We start from the raw sequence: 19,551 nt of genomic DNA, 5'->3' as shown, positions 1-19,551 counted from the left end.
CCATGTTATGTATTTTCTTCCTCTACGTCCGAGAAATGTTTCGTGAAAGCTTAGCCGTGCCGTCTTGTTGCAGCCTGCAGAATGCTAGTGTGATCCTTTCTTCAGTGCTTCTCGAGTGTTTAGGATCCCCACTAGGTAGGATTAAAGGAAGATGTCGAAGCAATTCAAAAAAGTGCTTCAATATTTTTTAGCGGAAGGTTCGATCAACGCGTGAGTATTATGAAAATGCTGTGTGAAATCAAATGAGAATCCTTGGAGGGAAAAACATGTCACGAACCGGCGTTTGCGCCGCCTGAAGAACGATTGTACTGCCGCCATCGTACATATCGCGCAAGGAGCGCGAAGACAAGATACACTGAAGCACCAAAGAAACTGGTATAGGCATACAGAGATGCGTTAACAGACAGAACGCGCGCTGTGGTCTGCAACGCCTACGTAAGACAAGTGTCTGGCGCAGTTGTTAGGTCGGTTACTGCTGCTACAATGGCAGGTTATTAAGATTTAAGTGAGTTTGAATGTGATGTTATAGTCGGCGCACGAGAGATGGGACACAGCATCTCCGAGGTAGCGATGAAGTGGAGATTTTACCTTACGACCATTTCACGAGTGTACCGTGAGTATCAGGAATCCTGTAAAATATAAAATCTCCGACATCGCTGCGGCCGGAAAAAGTTCCTTCAAGAACGGGACCAACACGACTGAAGAGAATCGTTCAACGTGACAGATGTGTAACCCTTCTGCAGATTGCTGCAGATTTCAATGCTGGGCCATCAGCAAGTGTCAGCGTGCGAGCCATTCAACGAAACATCATCGATGTTGACATTTTTAGCCGAATGCCCACTGGTGTACACTTGATGACTACACGACGCAAATCCTTACGCCTCGCCTGAGCCCCTCAACACCGACAGTGGACTATTGATGACTGGAGATATGTTGCCTGTTCGGACGAGTCTCATTTCAGATTGTATCTAGCGGATGGACGTGTACGGGTATGGAGCCAACCTAATGACTCCATGGACCCTGGATGTCAGCAGGGGGCTGTTCAAGCTGGAGGAGGTTCTGTAATAGAGTGGGGCGCGGGCAGTTGGAGTTCTATGGGACCCCTGATACGTCTAGATACGACTCTGACAGGTGAAACGTACGTAAGCATCCTGTCTGATCCATTCATGTCCACTGCGCATTCGAATGGACTTGGGCAATTCCGGCAGGACAATGCGACACCCCACAGGTCTAGAATTGATACAGAGTGGCTCCAGGAACACTGAGAAGACATGAACATTATTGAGCATATCTGGGATGTCTTGCAACGTGCTGTTCAGAAGAGATCTCCACCCCCCTCGTACTCTTACGGATTTATGGACAGCTCTGCAGGATTCATGGAGTTAATTCACTCCAGCACTACGTCAGACATTAGTCGAGTCCGTGCCACGTCGTTTTGCGGCTCTTCTCCGTTCTCGTGGGGGCCATACACGATATTAGGGAGGTGTACCAGTTTATTTGGGTCTTCAGTGTAAATTGGGTCTCGTACGGAGGCATAAACGCAGTCTTTTCTCCCATGCTTCATTCGCGAGTAGAACAGGAAAAGGAATGGCTAGTAGTACTACAAGTTATCCTCCGCCATGCACCTAGTGGAGAAAGTGTGTAGATGTAGATGCAAGGACTGAGTGCTACGAACCACATCGTACAACACTGAGAACCGCCACGTTTCTGCTGCACAGTCTAGGTAATTCTATTATCGTTGCTGGAGATGGCTCGCAACTGGAAATTTCCGGAACAAGGTGAGTGGCCCGGAAGAGCGACTGCTGGTGCCGGAAAAAGCCAGCAAAGAAAATCTGCCTGGCGACGGGCCCACACATCCATCGCTCGCTCTCGGCCGGCGTTGCTGCTCTTCTCATTGTGCTTGGGCGCCTCCAGCGTATGAGATATTCTGCGCCAGTCAGTGCCATCACTGTCAAGTTTGTACTCTGATTCTCTGTGGAAAACTGTGCAATTTTCTGGGTTGCCAAGTGCTGCTGTTTACCTCGTGTTCAGTTTCACTAGCGTTTCGCCTGTGATTAATTCTCATTTTACAGAAATTGCTGTATTTAAACCCCAGTCCAGTCACTGGAAAAATTGTTCTGCAGTTGCTCTGCATGATTTTACACGAATGCCGGCATGCAGTCTTCCATTCGTGCCCAGCAAGCTAGTGGTCCGTCTGTAATGGCTGAGGACGTTAAACTCTTTCCTTGCTGTCTTCGTGGTTAGTAAAATGTGTGCGTTTGTGGTGTTTCAGGAACGGGTGGGGGAGAGAAGATGAGTAGCTGGCAAGTGGAGGACATCGATGACAACCTAGCAGCCGACTTGGACGGGAGCCTTTCGGGCCTGGGGGTCGACCTCACCACCGGATCCTACAGCATGAGGTGAGTACCCGCATTACATATTCAGTCTGGTTGCAGTGAACTACTTCCCTTGTTCCACTCCAGACAGCAAAACGAGTACGTTGTTTGCAGCTGAAATTTGGAGGGTAACAATGCCTTTATAATAAAATTCGTTGCTGTGAAACAGCTAACAGCCACTAAATTGGTGAAATAGGTATATTGTCATTATCAATTTCAAACTGTCAGTTCATCTTCAGATATCTGGAGTTCATTTAAGAGCAGTCGTGTTGATCATGTCTTAAATACTTCGTCGCGTCATTGTGCCAGTGAAAACGTTTCATTTTGTTACGCTCTTTGTACATATTACTGTTGTTTTCACTTTGCGAATAGGAATTAGCTTAATTTTCACTTCGTCTGCTTTGTACTGTGGGGTACCACCCAACCAAAAAAAAAAATCTGTGTTACCTTTCATAAACGCATTGCTGTCAAAAATGGCTCTGAGCACTGTGGGACTTAACATCTGAGGTCATCAGTCCCCTAGAACTTAGAACTACTTAAACCTAACTAACCTAAGGACATCACACACATCCATGCCCGAGGCAGGATTCGAACCTTCGACCGTAGCGGTCGCGCGGTTCCAGACTAAAGCGCCTAGAACCACTCGGCCACAACGGCCGGCGCATTGCTGTCGTCTGAAAGTGAACTGACTATTCTGAACTGTTAATGACAAAAACCGTAAATTGATTTAAATATTTCGTCAATTTAGTGGCTAGCAGCTGTTTTACAATACGTTTATGCACACTGCTTTCCTGTAAGGATTATTTAAATCACAACACGAAGTTTGCACAAAAAGTTTCTTTCCATAATAGAAAATAAATATCAAGTTCTTAAGAAAATATTGTGCAACAGGCGATCAGCGTGAAAGAAATAAAAAATAAAATAGTGGTTAGCTTTTACATTCCGATGTCAGTGGTCGCAGTTAGAACGTATTATGACTTAGAGAGAACGTCTTTCGCGACTGCAATAAGGCTGGTAATCACATCAAACACAGTTCTCTTCATTACAAAGCATAAAGAGTGATCACTGTAAAAGTACAGCTTTGCTTGATGTTTGGATAAATGATAGCTAAAACTATTCCTGTCCGTAGTGTTACGATTTTTTAGCACGTACAGTAAGCATTTCCACATATGATTCAGTTGCGGGGTGTGGATACATGACACTGCACTGCCCTGCTGTAATAATATGGTCCTATTTTGCTGTGAAATCCTCATACTTCCGTACAGCAACGAAGTAAATTATAAGACATAAGTTAATTTAGTAATTCTTGAGATGTTGCTGCTTACATCTTTTGCTTTTACTCTGCATAGATGAGAATAATTTTATATGTACACTATTACCTTTAATATACCATATTTTACCTATCATGAGCAAACGATAATTCGATTTACACTGTCTGATCAAAAGTATCCGTACACCCCTTTTTTTTTTTTTTTTGAGTCATCAGTCTTTTGACGGGTTTGATGCGAACCGCCACGAATTCCTCTCTTGTGCCAACCTCTTCATCTCAGACTAGCACTTGCAACCTTCATCCTCAATTATTTTCTGCATGTATTCCAATCTCTGTCTTCCTGTACAGTTTCTACCCTCTACAGCTCCCTCCAGTACCATAGAAGCCATTCCCTGACGTCTCAGTAGATGTCCTGTCATCGGGTCCCTTCTCCTTGTCAGTGTTTTCCACATACTCCTTTCCTTTCCGATTCTGGGCCGATATTCCTCATTCCTTTCCTTGTCAGTCCACCTAATTTTTAACATTAGTGGAGATTAATATGGGGTGTTGCGGCGGCGCGGTTCCTTCCGTCCCTAATACGGCGAACCTGCACCTACCTGTGAACATTGTCTCAGCAGATCATCAGTCGGGAAGTCGAGCGAAACCTACTGTACTTCAACGTGAACCAGGCTGCAATTAAAGTAGCTAATCTACGTTTTGGGAGAAAGTTTTCACACGAAATGAAAGGTTGTAAATTTTGTCCTTAATTAATGTATTCTGAAACTTAGGTGAACAAGTATCACTGCCAAGCCCGTGTTAGTCTTAACACAGTCACTCACAATCCATTTCACTCACGTTAGCAAGTTTATGGTGTTGCATTTCCCGCACTAATAGCTACCGAAATACGGATTGTTTTTGATTGAGAATGCTCGACAAATATTAAATCTGTCGGTACCTAATGCAGTCACAGTTTTTAGCCACCGACCTGCTCAATACGCCACGCGGAATTTGTCTTTTCTCGTCACAAAATTCACTTAAAAATTCCGAAATTTCTACACGCCCATCGGAATAATTATGCCGTCACTTTACAACACTTTTGATGTATGAAACACTGCTAGATCCGGCAACTTATCATTTCCATCGGAACTACTACTACACACGTCCGAACTGTTTCATGGCTAGGCTCCGACTCCTCTCTACAATACGCCAAGTCTTCTCTACCAGCAGAGAAAGGCGCGCGAAGGATATTGCTTTACCATTGGTCAGTTAACTCAACATCCAATAGCAAAACAACATTCTCCCGCGTCAGTCCGCGCTTTTCATCAATAACCAATCGCAAAATAGTAAACCTAACGACTGCACTTTTTACCGACGTAATTATCTAATATGCTGAAGTTTTGTTTATGCATAAAGTTATTTACTACTGTTATTTATACCTGAATTAACTTTCCCTTTACCATAAACTTACTTTAAAAATCTATTCTACAGAAACCTCCTTTGTCCTCATCCATACTTCTTCGAAATGCTCCCACACTAAATCACACTACAAACTCGTTAAACAATTACCTTCATATTAATCTTAAACCACATTCACGCATCATTCATACTGCTAAAACACATTTATAACATTTTATATGCACAAAAAGACATAATAACACTTTATGAAAATTCTACAACAGTTTATGAAAAACATTCTATTACTTTAGTGCACTCTAGTGGGCACAATCGAAACTAAATCACAGTCACTATCCAATACTGTCCTCTATTGGCTGATACATAATCTAAGTGCGTGTCCAGTCTCGCGTCACCATCTGTCGCTATCCAGCTCTGAGACACATCTCACACTTAACTGCCTCCAAGGCAGGATCGGTATACGGCGCTACGCCTCAATGTGTCTACCCTTCGCATTTGTGACGGTTTGAAATCTGCTGTGGACACCTTCAATAAGGCGTCTTAATGTTTGTGGAGGAATCGCAGCTCAATCTTCCCCAAGAACCGAATACAAGACTGTAATGATGTTGGACGCTGGAGTCTGGAGCGAAGTCGTCGTTCTAAATCGTCTCAAAGGTGTTCCATTGGGTTCAGGTCGGGACTCCGGGCAGGACAGTTATTTTCACAGACCAGTGCCTCAGATATGTTGATTTGTGACAGGATGCATTGTCGTACTGATACAGTCAATCATTGTGTCAGAACTGTTCATCTACTGTAGGCAGGACACAGTGCTGTAAAATGTTTTATATTCTTCCTCATTTAGTGCAGTAAGGGGACCACACCATAAACACGAAAAATACCTCTAGTCCACGACACCACCTCCTCCGTGCTTCAGTGTTGGCACTACGCATGATGGTAGGTAACGTTCTCCAGCTATTTGCCAAACTCAGACATTTCCATTGCACTGCCACGTGGTACAGCGTGAGTCATCACACCAAAAAACTCGTTGTCAGTGTGGTGTCACCGCCAGACACCACACTTGCTAGATGGTAGCCTTTAAATCAGCCGCGGTCCGGTAGTATACGTCGGACCCGCGTGTCGCCACTATCAGTAATTGCAGACCGAGCGCCGCCTCACGGCAGGTCTAGACAGACTTCCTAGCACTCGCCCCAGTTGTACAACCGACTTTGCTAGCGATGGTTCAATGACAAAATACGCTCTCATTTGCCGAGACGATAGTTAGCATAGCCTTCAGCTACGTCATTTGCTACGACCTAGCAAGGCGCCATTACCAGTTACTATTGATACTGAGTCATGTACAGTCAAGAGCGACACTCATCATTAATGGATTAAAGTTAAGTATTCCACCAGCTACGTCCGTTTTTCTAAAGTCTAAATTCCTTGTCCTGTTCCAGACCTCACGCCAGCCTGCGTGAGCTAAAACGCGTGCCTTTCGGCTTCCTCTAGTACCCGGTGTTGGCTCTCCTGCCAACCCACAACAGTCAGTCACCGACTGCCAGCGGCGTCGATTTTTATATCACCTCAACCGTCGCTTAGCGTTGATTACAGAAATGTGCAACTTCTTAGGAGCTGCTCGGCCATAGTACCCTATTACTTTTAACTCCATACGCACATTCATTATGGTACACTACTCACCATTAAAATTGCTACACCAAGAAGAAATGCAGGTGATAAACGGGTATTCATTGGACAAACATATTATACTAGAACTGACATGTGATTACATTTTCACGCAATTTGGGTGCATAGATCCTGAGAAATCAGTACCCAGAACAACCACCTCTGGCCGTAATAACGGCCTTGATACGCCTGGGCATTGTGTCAAACAGAGCTTGGATGGCGTGTACAGGTACAGCTGCCCATGCAACTTCAACACGATACCACAGTTCATCAAGAGTAGTGACTGGCGTATTGTGACGAGCCAGTTGCTCGGCCACCGTTGACCAGACGTTTTCAGTTGGTGAGAGATCTGGAGAATGTGCTGGCCAGGGCAGCAGTCGAACATTTTCTGTATCCAGAAAGGCCCGTACAGGACCTGCAACATGCGGTCGTGGATTATCCTGCTGAAATGTAGGGTTTCGCAGGGATCGAATGAAGGGTAGAGCCACGGGTTGTAACACATCTGAAATGTAACGTCCACTGTTCAAAGTGCCGTCAGTGCGAACAAGAGGTGATCGAGACGTGTAACCAATGGCACCCTATACCATCACGCCGGGTGATACGCCAAGGTGGCGGTGACGAATACACGCTTCCAATGTGCGTTCACCGCGACGTCGCCAAACTCGGATGCGACCATCGTGATGCTGTAAACAGAACCTAGATTCATCCGAAAAAATGACGTTTTGCCATTCGTGCACCTAGGTTCCTCGTTGAATATACCATCGCAGGCGCTCCTGTCTGTGATGCAGCGTCAAGGGTAACCGCAGCCACGGTCTCCGAGCTGATAGTCCATGCTGCTGCAAACGTCCTCGAACTGTTCGCGCAGATGGTTGTTGTCTTGCAAACGTCCCCATCTGTTGACTCAGGGATCGAGACGTGGCTGCACTATCCGTTACAGCCATGCGGATAAGGTGCCTGTCATCTCGACTACTAGTGATACGAGGCCGTTGGGATTCATCACGGCGTTCCGTATTACCCTCCTGAACCCACCTATTCCACATTCTGCTAACAGTCATTGGATCTCGACCAACGCGAGCAGCAATGTCACGATATGATAAACTGCAATCGCGATAGGCTACGTACGATCCGACCTTTATCAAAGTCGGAAACGTGATGGTACGCATTTCTCCTCCTTACACGTGACATCACAACAACGTTTCACCAGGCAACGCAGGTCAACTGCTGTTTGTGTATGAGAAATCGGTTGGAAACTTTCCTCATGTCAGCACGTTGTAGGTGTCGCCACCGGCGCCAACCTTGTGTGAATGCTTTGAAAAGCTAATCATTTGCATATCACAGCATCTTCTTCCTGTCGGTTAAATTTTGCGTCTGTAGCACGTCATCTTCGTGGTGTAGCAATTTTAATGGCCAATAGTGTAGGTGGACTGCTGGTAACAAATTGGAACTCACGAGTGATTCCTTGCACTGATATGCTGTTATTTTTTTTTTTTTTTTTTCAACCACCGTCCGCAGTGTTCGACGGTCCCTGTGTCTCAGTCCTTAAGGTCTTCCTGGTCTCGGTTGGGCTGTGGTTCTTCCTTCGCATTTCAATTTCACAATCGCATCACCAACAATCGACCCAGGCAGCCGTAGAAGGATCGGAATGTCCCTAACGGTTACATCCAGTGACTAGTCCACGTTCGAAACGACTGAGCTCTCACGAACGACCCATTCTCATGACACTACTTCGCTGCTGGCACCCATTTTTGTACTGGTGGGCCCGCCTCTCGTGACATCTAGTGGTCAGTTCCGCATTACATAGAGTTGTCCGGATACTTATGATGAGACAGTGTATTTACCACTGTAGCGCATCATGATTCAGTGTTCCCCTCTCTGTCAGGCATGCGTTTCGTATGCCTTGAGTGCGTCGCTCCTTGTTTGTTAGCCCAGATAAGTGCGTAGTTCATGTATGCTGTGTTTCCTCTCACGTCTATGCCTATCGACTCGTATATTTGTCGGTGTTAACTTATGTATCAACATTGGCTGAAATTAGTTTATCAGTATTCGCTTGGCCTTTGTTACGACTCTTACTTTTATGGACATATTACACTGAATTCTGCGTCAAAGCTGACGATATACTAATATTCCACTTTCCCAAGAGACCTCTCCAAAATAATTTCAGTTTCTCAGTTTCGTGTTCAGTGAGTGCCAAAAATGCGTATGTCGCGACTGCAGTTGAATATTTTTGTCTGGTATCGTGTTCGGTACTTCTACATCTACATTTTTACTGCGCAAGCCACCCAACGGTGTGTGGCGGAGGGCACTTTACGTGCCACTGTCATTACCTCCCTTTCCTGTTCCAGTCGCGTATGGTTCGCGGGAAGAACGATTGCCGGAAAGCCTTCGTGCGCGCTCGAATCTCTCTAATTTTACATTCGTGATCTCCTTGGGAGGTATAAGTAAGGGGAAGCAATATATTCGATACCTCATCCAGAAACGCACCCTCTCGAAACCTGGACAGCAAGCTACACCGCGATGCAGAGCGCCTCTCTAGCAGAGTCTGCCACTTGAGTTTGCTAAACATCTCCGTAACGCTACCACGCTTACCATATTACCCTGTGACGAAACGTGCCGCTCTTCTTTGTATCTTCTCTATCCCCTCTGTCAACCCGACCTGGTACGGATCCCACACTGATGAGCCATACTCAGGTATAGGTCGAACGAGTGTTTTGTAAGCCACCTCCTTTGTTGATGGACTACATTTTCTAAGGACTCTCCCAATCAGTCTCAACCTGGCACCCGCCTTACCAACAATTAATTATATATGATCATTCCACTTCAAATCGTTCCGTACGTATATTCCCAGATATTTTACAGAAGTAACTGCTACCAGTGTTTGTTCCGCTATCATATAATCCTACAGTAAAGGATTCTTCTTTCTATGTATTCGCAATACATTACATTTGTCTATGTTAAGGGGCCACTCCCTGCACCAAGTGCCTATCCGCTGCAGATCTTCCTGCATTTCGCTGCAATTTTCTAATGCTGCAACTTATATGTTGAGATATGAGCGTATTATTGTGTGTAATTTATCGGCATCATCGCATACAGTATGGCCCATTATACTGATGTGTTGCTTCTCACCCTTATTGTCCTCACTTAATGTCAGATCTCTGACACCTACGGTAGAAATGTGTTCTCATATAACTACGCGGTCTCCACCGCGTTTCATGGTCGTTTCTAGACATGCTACTAGTGATTCGATGTTACAGTCCCACGCATTACTTTCGTACAGGGTCGTCCGCAGCTCGTGGTCTAGTAACTAGCGTCGCTGCCTCCGGATCACGGAGTTTCGTGTTAAGATTCCCGGCTGGGTCGGGGATCTTGTCCGCCCGGGGACTGGGTGTTTGTGCTGCCATCATTATTTCATCATCATCAACATTACTGCAGAGTCATGTATGATAAATTCACACTCATCAGAAAATGAGATGACACTTTTCCAAAATGACTCAGGATTTATAAGCACAAACTTCGAAAGCTTTTTTTTCTGCTATTCTTTGCTGCGGTATCTTTATGGTTCTTTGGATTTGCGTCTACAAAATGATCTTGAGCCTCTCTCCGATTGCTGCCTCTGTGTGATTTTATATTCCTTCCCTCTTAATCCCTTCAAGTTGTATGGGCGTCAGTTACAGAAAGCTTTTTTGCTGTGCTAAAGAGCGTACCCGCTTTTCGTACTGGTCGATAACTTTTGTTTCCTGCTTCCAATACTTTGATCGGAACGTCTATGCTAAACCTTCAACGTAACACACCCCTCCCCTCTACTACATTTTATTTCTTCCCTCACGTATTTAACGTCGATTGCGAGTTAGATATTTTAATTTAGTTAAGTAGTGGGAGATTTCTGGTTTTACGTTTTTTATCTTGTGACATGTCCTTGTATATACTGTAAAACGCCTGACAAAAAAACTGAAGCACCCTCAAGGAGAGGAGGGAACGAAATGGAACTTCACCATTTAGGAAGATATGTGATTTTATTCCATTCATTAGAAAATTGAAATCCCAAGCATCACGCAGACAGGTCATAAAGACACGCGCCATATGTGGGCAGGCATTATCCTGTAGAAAAATGACACCACGATACTGTCGCATGAGAACTCAGGATGTCCGTCACGTACCGGTGTCTCGTCAGAATTCTCTCAATAACTGCAGCCGTGACCTGAAGTCATACCCGATGGCTCCCAACACGATGACGCCGGGAATAACATCACTGTGCCTCTGCAAAGCATGGAAAGAATAGTACCTCTCCCCAGGCTGCCAGTATATTCGGTGACTGTCATCTGAGGTTGTGCAGCACCGCGTTTCATCGCCAGATACAATGCGATGCCATTCAACAGTATTCCATGCTTCCCGGTCCTGGCACCACCCCAAATGCAGTGTTTCTTTTGTGGTGTTAACGACAGCATACACAGGGACGGTAAGTCCTTAGCATAGCAGCTGCTAGACTCCGACCAGTAGCACGGGATGACACAGACTGTTGCAGTGAGTCCGCTGCTAAATGCATATGTGGCGGGGGTACCACGTGCTTGGTGCACTGTCCAACGTGGGGCCACTGCCACTTGTAAACTCTCCCCGTCGGAGGCTCGAGACCTCCCACGCGTATGGGTGTGTGTGTTGTCCATGGCGTAAGTTAGTTTAAGTTAGATTAAGTAGTGTGTAAGCTTATGGACCAATGACCTAAGCAGTTTGGTCCCATAGGATCTTACTATAAATTTACTACAGTGCGGACTGTTCGATGAAATTTGAATGTGTTCTCCAGCAGCAAAGGATGTTTACGCTTTTTAAGGCCTCCTATTTCGCGCCCCTCTGTGGCATGATGATTGGGGAGGGGGATGGGGAGAGGGGATCCACACTCACACCGCATGAATAAAATGGCTAAGGGTCTCTCTAAAGACCCTAACAAAAAAATGGTTCAAATGGCTCTGAGCACTATGACACTTAACATCTAAGGTCATCAGTCCCCTAGAACTTAGAAGTACTTAAACCTAACTAACCTAAAGACATCACACACATCCATGCCCGAGGCAGGATTCTAACCTGCGACCGTAGCAGTCGCGCGGTTCCGGACTGAAGCGCCTAGAACCGCTCGGCCACCGCGGCCGCCAGACCCTAACAGTTCGGCATTTGGCAACACCAGTGGTGCCACCCACGCACCTTTGTTGAGCACTTTCGACTAACTCCGATTACGCAAGCAGGCACTAGAGCATAAGCATAATGCCACACACCTACAGGGTGTTGAGGATTGGCGGCCCACAGACGCCTAGGAATCGGTCAAAGGTTGCCTCTGTACAGGTGCATTGTTTAAAGTCCACAACAAAGGTTCACGGGTCGCACCAAGGGTGTTGCCAAGCTGAGGGATATTAGAGGTACATCTGTCGTTCTATACACCTGCATCTGCATGTCAGTGTAGCACGTCTGCCTCCCCCCCCCCCCCCCGCCCCCCTTCCTCCAAAATCCAGTGATCATGCTACAGAAGTGCGCGAAACAGATGGCCTGAAAAAGCAAAAACATCATTTGCTGCTACGGAATATGTTCAAATTTCGTCGAACGGTTTTGAAGAGTTCCTATCTCTTGCCCAACGTAAAGTCCCGAGCGACTGGAAAAAAGCGCAGGTGACGCCTGTATATAAGAAGGGTAGAAGGATGGATCCTCAAAATTACAGACCAATATCCTTAACATCGGTTTGTTGCAGGATTCTCGAACATATTCTCAGTTCGAATATAATGAATTTTTTTGAGATAGAGAAGTTGCTGTCCATGCATCAGCACGGCTTCAGAATGCATCGCTCCTGCGAAACGCAACTCGCCCTTTTTTCACATGATATCTTGCGAACCATGGATGAAGGGTATCAGACGGATGCCATATTCCTTGACTTCCGGAAAGCGTTTGACTCGGTGCCCCACTGCAGACTCCTAACTAAGGTACGAGCATATGGGATTGGTTCCCAAATATGTGACTGGCTCGAAGACTTCTTAAGTAATAGAACCTAGTACGTTGTCCTCGATGGTGAGTGTTCATCGGAGGTGAAGGTATCATCTGGAGTGCCCCAGGGAAGTGTGGTAGGTCAGCTGTTGTTTTCTATCTACATAAATGATCTTTTGGATAGGGTGGATAGCAATGTGCGACTGTTTGTGTATGCTGTGGTGTACGGGAAAGTGTCGTCTTTGAGTGACTGTAGGAGGATACAAGATGTCTTGGACAGGATTTGTGATTGCTGTAAAGAATGGCAGCTTACTCTAAATATAGATAAATGTAAATTAATGCAGATGAATGGGAAAAACAATCCCGTAATGTTTCAATACTCCATTAGTAGTGTGGCGCTTGACACAGTCACGTCGATTAAATATTTGGGCGTAACATTGCAGAGCGATATGAAGTGGGACAAGCATGTAATGGCAGTTCTGGGGAAGGCGGATAGTCGTCTTCGGTTCATTGGTAGAATTTTGGGAAGATGTGGTTTATCTGTAAATGAGACCGCTTATAAAACACTAATACGACCTTTTCTTGAGTACTGCTCGAACGTTTGGGATCCCAATCAGGTCGGATTGAGGGAGGACATAGAAGCAATTCAGAGCCAGGCGGTTAGATTTGTTGCTGGTAGGTTTGATCAACACGCGAGTGTTACGGAAATGCTTCAGGAACTCGGGTGGGAGTCTCTGGAGGAAAGGAGGCTTTCTTTTCGTGAATCGCTACTGAGGAAATTTAGAGAACCAGCATTTGAGGCTGACTGCAGTACAATTTTATTGCCACCAACTTATATTTCGCGGAAAGACCACAAAGATAAGGTAAGAGAGATAAGGGCTCGTACAGGGGCATATAGGCAGTCATTTTTCCCTCGTTCTGTTTGGGAGTGGAACAGGTTCAAATGGCTCTGAGCACTATGGGACTTAACATCTACGGTCATCAGTCCCCTAGAACTTAGAACTAATTAAACCTAACTAACCTAAGGACATCACACAACACCCAGCCATCACGAGGCAGAGAAAATCCCTGACCCCACCGGGAATCGAACCCGGGAGTGGAACAGGGAGAGAAGATGCTAGTTGTGGTACGAGGCACCCTCCGCCACGCACCGGATGGTGGATTGCGGAGTATGTATGTAGATGTAGATGTATTTACCAGAGCAAACACTGCTGCCCTACACTACAAAGAAGTTGGATCGCGTTCAGTGGGTTTGCAATCCCACGATGTCCTTAGAGGAGGATTGGATCGGCCGGCGAGTGTCAGCAGTGGCAAATGTTGTCAAGAACGCCGTTCTCTGACACATCGCACTGTGAACTATCGTTTTCGACTCAGGAATGTGTGTAAATGAGAGGAGAAGGGGTTGTTTCATTGACGCCCTTTATACCACCTCCTGAGACCTCTTCGTGTCGATTGTGAGCGGCGGTGTATTTGACGTCCATCGACAAAGCGTCAAGAGAAGTAGTGAGATGTGGGTAAGAGGGTGTGACGACCTTCCCATCGCATGACACATCGAAGGTGGCGTTTGGCAGAAATGTGGTCAGTTTTGGTGCCAATGTGACGTCACTAACCCACCTTACACCTCATATGAACGTCTGTGCTCTGGCCTGTTTTTTTCGTGTGTCGAAACCTTGTTGTCTGAAGCGTTACCGGGCCCAATGGCGACGTCATGGGGCGTCACGCCTGTGCACCATCGCAGAGGGAGGTTGCAGGCACGTTTGAACAAAATTTCAAACTTCTGCTTCAAATCGGGTGAAAATGTCGGGGTTTAAAAGAAGGTGACCCTTTATTTCTAGTGCGAAGTGTATAATGTGACCTCTGATCCTTTGCTGCGTACCAATACTACGCTAGGCAGTCAGAGGCAACGTCCAAAGTAGGGCTTCCTCTAGGAATGTTTGTACTGAGAGTTCCAGTTACCGTATCCGTGGCCGCTGCCTCGGCTTACCTGTCATTAGTCTCACAAGAGATCGATATGCGTCAACAAGTCTCTCCGCTACCGGAGTAGCCTAGTCCCATGAACGTTGGCCTTACTGAGCACGGGAAAGTTGCACAACCGCGTCGAACCCAACAGGCGGTAAACAAGCGCCCAAAGGACAATTGGCTTGATAATTGCCTGTGGTTAGGTTTCTCGTGCTGATGTATTGATTGCTAGGTTGGTTTATCGTTTAACTCTCAGGTATCCTGTTAACAGATACATATTATGATAAGGAAAGAGTTAGCAAAGTGGTTTACTTGTCAACAGTCTACATCTACATCCATACTCCGCAAGCCACCTGACGGTGTGTGGCGGAGGGTGCTTTGAGTACCTCTATTGGTTCTCCCTTCTACTCCAGTCTCGTATAGATTGTCGGTATGCCTCTGTGTGGGCTCTAATCCTTCTGATTTTATCCTCATGGTCTCTTTGCGAGATATACGTATGAGGGAGCAATATACTGCTTGACTCCTCGGTGAAGGTATGTCCTCGAAACCAACAAAAGCCCGTACCGAGCTACTGAGCGTCTCTCCTGCAGAGTCTTCCATTGGAGTTTATCTATCATCTCCGTAACGCTTTCGCGATTACCAAATGATCCTGTAACGAAGCGCGCTGCTCTCCGTTGGATCTTCTCTATCTTTTCTATCAACGCTATCTGGTACGGATCCCACACCGGTGAGCAGTATTCAAGCAGTGGGCGAACGGTGTACTGTAACCTACTTCCTTTGTTTTCGGATTGCATTTCCTTACGATGCTTCCAATGAATCTGTCTGGCATCTGCTTTCCCGACGATCAACTTCATACGATCATTCCATTTTAAATCACTCCTAATGCCTACTCCCAGATAATTTATGGAATTAACTGTTTCCGCCGGCCGAAGTGGCCGTGCGGTTAAAGGCGCTGCAGTCTGGACCCGCAAGACCGCTACGGTCGCAGGTTCGAATCCTGCCTCGGGCATGGATGTTTGTGATGTCCTTAGGTTAGTTAGGTTTAACTAGTTCTAAGTTCTAGGGGACTAATGACCTCAGCAGTTGAGTCCCATAGTGCTCAGAGCCATTTTTAACTGTTTCCAGTTGCTAACCTGCTGTATGTAGCTTAATGATAAAGGATCTTTCTTTCTGTGTATTCGCAGCACATTACACTTGTCTACATTGAGATTCAATTGCCATTCCCTGCACCATGCGTCAATTCGTTGCAGATGCTCCTGCATTTCAGTACAATTTTCCATTGTTACAACCTCTAGATATGCCACAGCATCATCCGCAAAAAGCCTAAGTGAACTTCCGATGTTATCCACAAGGTCATTTATGTATATTGTGAACAGCAGCGGTCCTACGACACTTCCATGCGGCACACCTGAAATCACTCTTACTTCGGAAGACTTCTCTCCATTGAGAATGACATGCTGCGTTCTGTTATTTAGGAACTCTTCAATCCAATCACACAATTGGTCTGATAGTCCATATGCTCTCACTTTGTTCATTAAACGACTGTGGGGAATTGTATCGAACGCCTTGCGGAAGTCAAGAAACACAGAACCCGTGTCTATGGCCCTCTGAGTCTCGTGGACGAATAGCGCGAGCTGGGTTTCACACGATCGTCTTTTTCTAAATCCATGCTGATTCCTACAAAGTAGATTTCTAGTCTCCAGAAAAGTCATTATACTCGAACATAATACGTGTTCCAAAATTCTAAAACTGATCGGCATTAGAGATATACGTCTATAGTTCTGCACATCTGTTCGACGTCCTTTCTTGAAAACGGGGATGACCTGTGCCCTTTTCCAACCCTATGGAACGCTAGGATCTTCTAGAGACCTACGGTACACCGCTGCAAGAAGGGGGGGGGGGGGGCAAGTTCCTTCGCGTACTCTGTGTAAAATCCAACTGGTATCCCATGAGGTCAAGCGGCCTTTCCTCTTTTGAGCAATTTTAATTGTTTCTGTATCCCTCTGTCGTCTATTTCGATATCTACCATTTTGTCACCTGTGCGACAATCCAGAGAAGGAACTACAGTGCAGTCTTCCTCTGTGAAACAGCTTTGGTAAAAGACATTTAGTATTTCGACCTTTAGTCTGCATCCTCTGTTTCAGTACCATTTTGCTCACGGAGCGTCTGGACATTTTGTTTTGATCCACCTACCGCTGTGACATAAGACCAAAATTTCTTAGGGTTTTCTGCCAAGTCAGTACATAGAGCTTTACTTTCGAATTCATTGAACGTCTCTCGCATAGCCCTCCTCACAATACAATTCGCTTCGCGTAATTTTAGTCTGTCTGCAAGGCTTTGGCTATGTTTATGTTTGCTGTTAAGTTCCCTTTGCTTCCGCAGCAGTTTTCTAACTCGGTTGTTGTACCACGGTGGCTCTTTTCCATCTCTTACGATCTTGCTTGGCACATACTCATCTAATGCATATTGTACGATGGTTTTAAACTTTGTCCACTGATCGTCAACACTATCTGTACTTGTGACAAAACGTTTGTGTTGAGCCGTCAGGTACTCTGAAATCTGCTTCTTGTCACTTTTGCGAAACAGAAAAATTTTCCTACATTTTTTAATACTTCTATTTGCGGCTGAAATCATCGATGCAGTAACCGCTTTATGATCGCTGATTCCCTGTTCTGCGTTAACTGTTTCAAATAGTTCGGGTCGGTTTGTCACCAGAAGGTCTAATATGTTATCGCCACGAGTCGGTTCTCTGTTTAACTGCTCAAAGTAGTTTTCAGATGACGCACTTAAAAAAATTGCAGTCGACTATTTGTCCCTGCCACCCGTTATAAACGTTTGAGTCTCCCATTCTATATCCGGCAAATTAAAATCGCCACCCAGAACTATAACATGGTCGGGAAATCTACTCGAAATATTTTCCAAATTTTCCATCAGGTGCTCTTCCACAACAGCTGCTGAGCCAGGGGGCCTATAGAGACACCCACTTACCATGTATGAGCCTGCTTTAACCGTGACCTTCACCCAAATTATTTCACATTTCGGATCTCCGTCAATTTCCTTCGATACTATTGCACTTTTCATCGCTATAAACACGCCTCGCCCTTCTCTGTCGAGCCTGTCTCTGCGGTATACATTCCAATCTGAGTTTAGAATTTCATTACTGTTTACAACTGGTTTCAGTCAGCAGTATCGGCATGATGATGGGTAGAACTCTGCTTTAGTTCGTCGCTAATTTTCTGCGGTCCCTCTGTATAAACTCCGCTCTAGTGCATCGTGTGAGGCACTGCACACTAGCTGTACTATTTGTCTCTCTCTGTACCGACGGGATGAGCGGGGTGAGAAGAAACATACAGGCTTGTAAAGAAAACAGGAAGATAAACAATACTTTTAAAAAAATACTGATCTATAATTTCAGATAAAGCAGCAGCCTTTCAGAGCAATATTTTCATCGCTGCTTGCCGTTTTGGGACGTGGACAACATTCAAAAGAAATACGGACGCACTTGAATTAAGATGCTTATTTATGAGCTACTGAAGAAGAGGAAAAAACCAGTAGAGCCTCTTAAACTTTAAAGAACGTTGCATTAATTCCCCCAGGTGTCAAACTGTTCGATACAAAGAATTTTATGATGACACAGTATTAGAGTTTACCAATTTTCATCGGAACACATGTGACACAACTGCTTTAAAAACCCTTGTCAATGAAATTGTTTGCTCTGTTGAATTGACATTGAATTTTTGCGCAGTTTACAACATTATAACAAATAAAATTTTTTAATAATATTAACCCCTTATGTGTGCCAGTGCAAGAAATGCCCTCGCCCTCGTAATTCAATAAATTCTATTCCGAGCTTACGTTATTCCCGGATCGGTAAGCAATTGTAATCTGCACAAGAATTTCATTTCAATGTGTAATCCATTGTTCACACGTAAATGGCATTTCATTGCATTTGTCGCGACCCACGGTCATTAGTCCAGTATTTTAATTATTAAACTTTACTTTCTTTACGATGGCAAACACTTCCTCATTTCTGTGACTTACATGTTCACATTGATTTAGTCGCAGTATTTGTGCGTCTGCTATGGATGCTTGAACAACAGTCTTTTTTAATTCAGATCCTCCGGGGGAAAAATGAACCTTCAACTGAAAACGATAAGTAATTTCTGGTTGTGGATTTACAGGGACACACAGCACTGGCGGAATCATTCTGGACATTGTCGTAGCTACTAGTCGCGCCAGCTATTTTAACAGTAAGGACCCTTTCTCCTCCTTTTATTGGGCATTTAAAACTGTAAAGAGAGTAATGATGTTATTCCTAAGTCTGTGAAGTAACATTTTTAGACAAAGGAAAAGAAACAATAGAGAATATTAACACAAGAAGAACAAACACGAAATAATAATTTTCGTCTTCTCGATGGTTACGTCAACCAACTGTAGTTTCTGCCAAGTCACACATTTCAACAGTTTCACAGTACACGTCGGTTAACAATTAGTTCTTGTTCGCGAATTACAATGAAGGAACTGCTGTATGAAATTTTGATGATTATGAGGAAGACCAAAATAGGCTCGTGTTTTACTTAAGCGATGTGGTCCAGTGGTTAAGGCACTAGAACTTGTAAGGAGCGGTGTTCAAATCCCAATCCTCACATCTAGATGTAGGTTTTCCTTACAAGGGAACCTCCCCATCGCACCGCCCTCAGATTTAGTTATAAGTTGGGACATTGGATAGGCCTTGAAAAACTGAACACAGATCAATCGAGAAAACAGAAAGAAGTTGTGTGGAACTATGAAAAAAATAAGCAAAATATACAAACTGAGTAGTCCATGGACAAGATAGGCAACATCAAGGATAATGTGAGCTCAGGAGGGCCGTGGTCCCGTGGTTAGCGTGAGCAGCTGCGGAACGAGAGGTCCTTGGTTCAAATCTTCCCTCGAGTG

At 45.1% G+C, this 19,551-nt stretch overlaps 1 protein-coding gene across 5 annotated transcripts in view; it reads left to right on the top strand.

The window, feature by feature from the left end:
* LOC124555490 (transcription factor CP2) overlaps positions 1-19,551 on the top strand; it is an 897,377-nt gene that overhangs the window by 534,354 nt on the left and 343,472 nt on the right. For all 5 annotated transcript variants that reach the window (XM_047129415.1, XM_047129412.1, XM_047129413.1 and 2 more), the window contains one exon: positions 2,273-2,399. In XM_047129415.1, the coding sequence (XP_046985371.1) occupies positions 2,273-2,399 (127 nt within the window). The remainder of the gene's footprint in view (positions 1-2,272; positions 2,400-19,551) is intronic.

This window comes from Schistocerca americana, chromosome X, assembly GCF_021461395.2.
Source record: "Schistocerca americana isolate TAMUIC-IGC-003095 chromosome X, iqSchAmer2.1, whole genome shotgun sequence".
Lineage (NCBI taxonomy): Eukaryota > Metazoa > Arthropoda > Insecta > Orthoptera > Acrididae > Schistocerca > Schistocerca americana.
Note: the sequence above shows the minus strand (reverse complement) of the source record. Positions and strands in the feature narration are given on the sequence as shown.